The sequence below is a fragment of the Chaetura pelagica genome, unplaced genomic scaffold, assembly GCF_000747805.2.
Source record: "Chaetura pelagica isolate M959 unplaced genomic scaffold, ChaPel_1.0 scaffold1730, whole genome shotgun sequence".
NCBI lineage: Eukaryota > Metazoa > Chordata > Aves > Apodiformes > Apodidae > Chaetura > Chaetura pelagica.
In genome coordinates this window covers 15,708-20,889 of record NW_009951937.1, presented here as the reverse complement: position 1 = coordinate 20,889, position 5,182 = coordinate 15,708, and the positions used below count along the sequence as shown (strand labels likewise).

Sequence of the window (5,182 nt, the reverse complement as noted above, 5' to 3'; positions counted from 1 at the left end):
TTCTGGGGGCAACTGGTGTGGGAAAGGTGCTGCCATGGGGAGAAGCAGCTGTGGGGGCAGAGCTGGATCAGCACAGCTGGGCTGGGTCAGGACACTGGGAGGCAAATCCCTGGAGCAGAGGAGAGGGGCTGGGCACGGCTGTGGGAGCAAGGTCGGGTGGAGAGGGGGAAAGGGAACATCATCAGCCCACGAGTGGGCTGGAGGGGTCTGCTCCTGGGAGGGAGCTTCCCGAGGAGAGTGGGAGGGCCTGGAATGTGCAAGGTCTGGCTCAAGCCCTGTGGAGCTGGCTGTGCCCAGTGGGACAAGGTGTCATCAGCACAGCTCTTGGCTTGCTGGGTGTTTTGGTCAGGGAGGAGGGCATGAGGTCGTGGTGTAAAGGATCTCTGGAGAGCAGAGTCGTGGGGCAGGCAGGGGCTGTGGGATGGGTGGGCTCCCGAGCTCCTGTTGCTGTAAGTGGGATGTGAAGTGACAGGTTTGTGCAGAGGAGAGCACAGAGTTTTGTGACAGGGTGACCCAGGGCTCAGGCCTCTCCTGGATGTTGCTTTTGATTTCTGGTGCCAAGGCTGTGAGGTGTGTGCTTCCCTTTCCATCCTGCCTTTTCCCTCTCCATTTCCTCTAGTTTGTGGCTTCCAAATGCAGAGTTTTTTTTCCCTCACAAACCAACTTGGGAATGCCCCTCCTGGGCTGGCAGTGACAGGTTTATTGGCAGGTGTTAATCCCACCCCATCACACCGTGGCCTGGCTGCTCCCAGGGAATTCAATCTCAGAAATAGGAATTGGAGAAGACCTAGTTTATTTCCATTGGCTGATAAAGGATTGTTCCCTTTTCCATAGAGCTCTGTCCTGTATTAAAGCAGAGTTGGGCTTTCCTTAGGAAAAAAAAATCAAATGAGCAGAGACAAAAACAGTTCAGTCATTCAGGGGATAAATGGTCTATTTGGATTAGACCTCAGAGACACACTTGATCTTGCTTTGGAAGCCTTCAACTCTTGTGGAGGTAATTGCTGTTCGTTCTGAAATTTACTCCATGTTTTGTAAGTGAAGAGCTTGTCTTCTTGTCTTTTTATTTTGATTTTCTGAGTGCCTCAGACATCCTCAGCAACTGGTGACTCAGTTGGTACCTGCTCCAGCTGGGCTCCTTTCGGGTGAGGTGCTGAAGGGTTGTCAGCTCCTTCTGCTGTTTGCACAGTGGATGTGATATCTGGAGTGTTGGCTTTTCAGTTTCTGGTCTGGGTCCCTTGCCTGAAAAATGCTGTGTTTGTTTTTTCAGTTCAAAGAAGAGATTTCCAGGCGGTTTAAAGCCAAACAGGATCAGCTGGTTCTGATCTTTGCTGGGAAGATCCTGAAGGATGGAGACACGTTGAATCAACATGGGATCAAAGATGGGCTGACTGTGCACTTGGTCATCAAGACTCCACAGAAGTAAGAAATGGTTTTGTTTCTTGGGGGGGGGCTGAGGGGAAGGGGTTGATGTGAGAAGGGAAGTCCCATCCCTGGAGGTGTTCAAGGCCAGGTTGGATGAGGCTTGTGCAGCCTGGGCTGGTGGGAGATGTCCCTGATCATGGCAGCGGGGTTGGATCCTGATGGTCTTTAAGGTCCCTTCCAGCCTTCACCATTCTATGATTCTGTGATTCCTGCCTGGTTGGTGGCTGAAGGATTTTTGGGAGGCCTGAGTGCTCGTTTTGGGGTTCCTGCAGGTCTGGCAGTGATGATCCAGCAGAACTCCTCCAGGATCTCCCCCTGCTACAGCTTTGCTGGGCAGCTGTGGGATTTGGTTTAGTGATATGATACAGGATCTGTCCAGCCTGGAGAGGAGAAGGCTCCAGAGAGACCTTAGAGCAGCTTCCAGTGCCTGAAGGGGCTCCAGGAAAGCTGGGGAGGGACTTGGGACAAGGGCAGGGAGGGATGGGATGAGGGGGATGAATGAAAAGTGAGAGAGGGAGCTGGAGGTTGGAGCTGAGGAGGGAATTGTGGAGTGTGAGGGTGGGGAGAGCCTGGGGCAGGTTGGCCAGGGAAGCTGTGGCTGCCCCATCCCTGGGGGTGTTGAAGGGCAGGTTGGATGGGGCTTGGAGCAGCCTGGGCTGGTGGGAGGTGTCCCTGCCCATGCAGGGGTGGGACTGGATGGTCTTGAAGGTCCCTCCATCCCAAACCAGTCCATGATTCCATGATTCTATGATACTGGTTCTATAACTTACCACCCAGCCTGACTTTTCATTCAGCTGTGCAAGTTTGTGGAAGTACCTGAGGGACTTGATTCTCCTTTAACACATCTCCTCTGTGTGGCTTTGCATATTTTCAGCCTCAATATTTTAGTAATCTCTTTAAGAACTTTTTGGAACTTGATACGGGTTCTGGCAAAGATAAGTTGCTGTGAACAGAAGTCACTTTCCCAATGAATTCCTGTTGAAGTTGAAACTAAGGCCCAGCTTTTCTTTCGCTTCCTGTTGTGCACTCTGCTCACAGCCTGTGCTCACACTGTGTCCCTGAGGCATCTGCAGGGCAGAGCAGTGTTTCTGTGCTACCTGGGGGCCTGGCTGGGTGGGTGGGTGCAGAATTGGGTGCTCCCCCTCAGATGGGGGTGTGCAGAGAGGCTTGGGGTGGTTGTTGGCTCAGGTGTGGTGCTGTAGGCACACCCTATGGGAGCCCCCCACTGGGACATTGTGTCCATCTGCACTGTGGCAGCCTGAGGAGGGGACACAGTGTGGACCACAAGGTCCTGCAGGGTTTGGCTCTTCCTGGTGCTGTTGATGGAGTGGTGGGCACAGCAGGTTCTTGGGGGCAGTTGCTGGACTTAAGGGACAGCCAAGTCTTGTGGATCGGGCCTACAGGAAAGCTGGGGAGGGACTTTGGACAAGGGAGGGAAAGGACAAAGGGGAATGGATTAAAACTGAAAGAGGGAGATTGAGATTGGACATTAGGAGGAATTTCTGGAGTGTGAGGGTGGGGAGACCCTGGGCCAGGTTGCCCAGGGAAGCTGTGGCTGCCCCATCCCTGGCAGTGTTGAAGGGCAGGTTGGATGGGGCTTGGAGCAGCCTGGGCTGGGGGGAGGTGTCCCTGCCCATGCAGGGGTGGCACTGGAGGATCTCTAAGCAACCCAAACCATTCCACGATTCCATGATCCTCAGACCCCCTTTGAAACCATTTCCTGGGCTCCCCCCTGCAGCCAGGGCTGGTTTTTTAACCCAGGGGGCCGTGTCCCCTGGTGCAGACCTGCTGTCCCCTGGGAGCTGTGCCTGTCTGCCTGAGTAGCCCTGAGTGGTTCTGTGGTGTTTTTTTCCCCTCTTTTTTGACACAGACAAACATGTGTCTTGTCACCTTCTGCAGGAGGCCTGTTCCTGGGCTCACCTGTTCACCACAGTCTGCACAGCACCTTGAGCTTCTGAGCCCTTTCAAAGGGTGACCCAGAGAGCTGTCCTGGCTTGCTCCTTTTTTTTCCCCACTAAACAGTCACAGATAAGTACTCACTGAAGACATTAAAGCCCCTTCCTGTGCTGAGAGAAACCAAGTGACTTTTCTCCAGCTCCTTTCTTCCTTTTTTTTTTTTTTTTTTTTTTTTTTTCAGCTTGCTTCCTATTTGTTTTGTTTCCCTGCTCTCTGCCTCCCTCTCAGGGGCTGCTGGTTTTCAGCAGCACTCGGGTGAGTCTGGAAAGTGGGCAGGGACCTTCAGGTTTGGCTCTTGAAGTCCTAGAATGAGAGTGAAAAAAGGGAGTTAGAGGTAGGAATCATTCTTGGTTTGGAAAAAAAAAGAAAAAAAATAAGAAATCATTGTTCTTATTTACTTGTCAGGGGCATAAAGAGCATTTCTTATTTGAGGTGAGTTTTGTGGTCTCATTTCATGTGAAAGCTGTTCAGCACTGGTCTAGGACCCACTGTCATGGCTGCAGGTGCTTCAGTGTGTCTTTAAATGTCCTCTTTCAAATTCCTATAAAAAGTCCTATGGAGGAACTGGGATTGCTTTACAACCTGGGATTGGTTTACTCCATCAAGCTGATGATGTCCAGTATCTGCTACACTGTGGCTTATGGCACAGGATCATGGAATCACAGAGTGGTTTGGGTTGGAAGGGACCTTAAAGTTCACCTATATCCAACTGCATGGGCAGGGACACCTCCCAGCAGCCCAGGCTGCTCCAAGCCCCATCCAACCTGCCCTTCAACACCCCCAGGGATGGGGCAGCCACAGCTTCCCTGGGCAACCTGGCCCAGGGTCTCCCCACCCTCACACTCCACAATTCCCTCCTCAGCTCCAACCTCAGTCTCCCTCTCCCAGTTTTCATCCACCCCCCTCATCCCATCCCTCCCTCCCTTGTCCCAAGTCCCTCCCCAGCTTTCCTGTAGGAAAACATGTCCATTGAAACATGTATCTGCATTTGGGTATTGAAAGAAGCTCTGGCCACCTTATGTTGGATGGAGAAGTCCTACATGGAAGGAGCAGCCAGTGGCAGGGATTTATACCACACTGGCCAGAAACATTCTTCAGCTCCATGGTACAGATTCTGGCTGTCCTGTGCCTCAGTTTCCCCATCTGTACAGTAATGCTGCTACTGATTTCTGCCCCCAGGAGCACTGATGGGATTATTCAGTGCATGGGAGGATTTGCAGGAAAGCAGATTGTTGTTTACCCCCTGCACTAGCCCTGCTGTAACCTCCTGTGGTTTCTGTGGGAGCAGCAGGAGGATTTTCCTGTTTGGAGCAAACTCATTGCTCAAGGATATGGCTGAGGTAAATAGTTCAGTGTGACTCAGGGAAGAGCTGGATACAAGTCAGGGTAAGACCAGTCAAGCCACTTCGTGTGGGCCAGGATAAAACAGCAGGGGCTGTTAATGCATCAGGATGGGAGGCAGATTCCCAGATGGAAGGCATCTGGGAGCACAGCTGTGCAGGCAGGAGTGGAGGCAGCCAGGCCTGGATGCTGTGGGGACAGGGGACACTGCCTTGTGTCCCCCAAGCAGGGCTCTGCTCCCCATTCCTGAACCTCTGGAGTTTCATGGCACCTTTTCGTCTCTTTGCAGGGTCCAAGATTCAACGTCTGCTGCCTCTGCCCCCAACGCTGCTGCTGCCCCCACTGCCACCCCCTCTTCTCCTGCTGCCTCATCCCAGCCTTCCACGTCCAGCACCTCCGCTCCCGAGGCGGGGGGCGGCCGGCGGAGCAGCGGGGCCGGGGCCATGGGAGGCCCTGGGGG

The 5,182-nt window shown here is 53.1% G+C and overlaps 1 protein-coding gene across 1 annotated transcript in view; it reads left to right on the top strand.

The window, feature by feature from the left end:
• Positions 1-1,249: 1,249 nt before the first annotated feature.
• The window catches only part of UBQLN4 (ubiquilin 4), a 12,731-nt gene continuing 8,798 nt past the window's right edge, over positions 1,250-5,182 (top strand). Inside the window, exons 1-2 of the mRNA XM_009996540.1 lie at positions 1,250-1,422; positions 5,012-5,182. The exon at positions 5,012-5,182 is cut by the window's right edge and continues 5 nt beyond it. Coding sequence (XP_009994842.1) covers positions 1,250-1,422; positions 5,012-5,182 — 344 coding nt within the window. The remainder of the gene's footprint in view (positions 1,423-5,011) is intronic.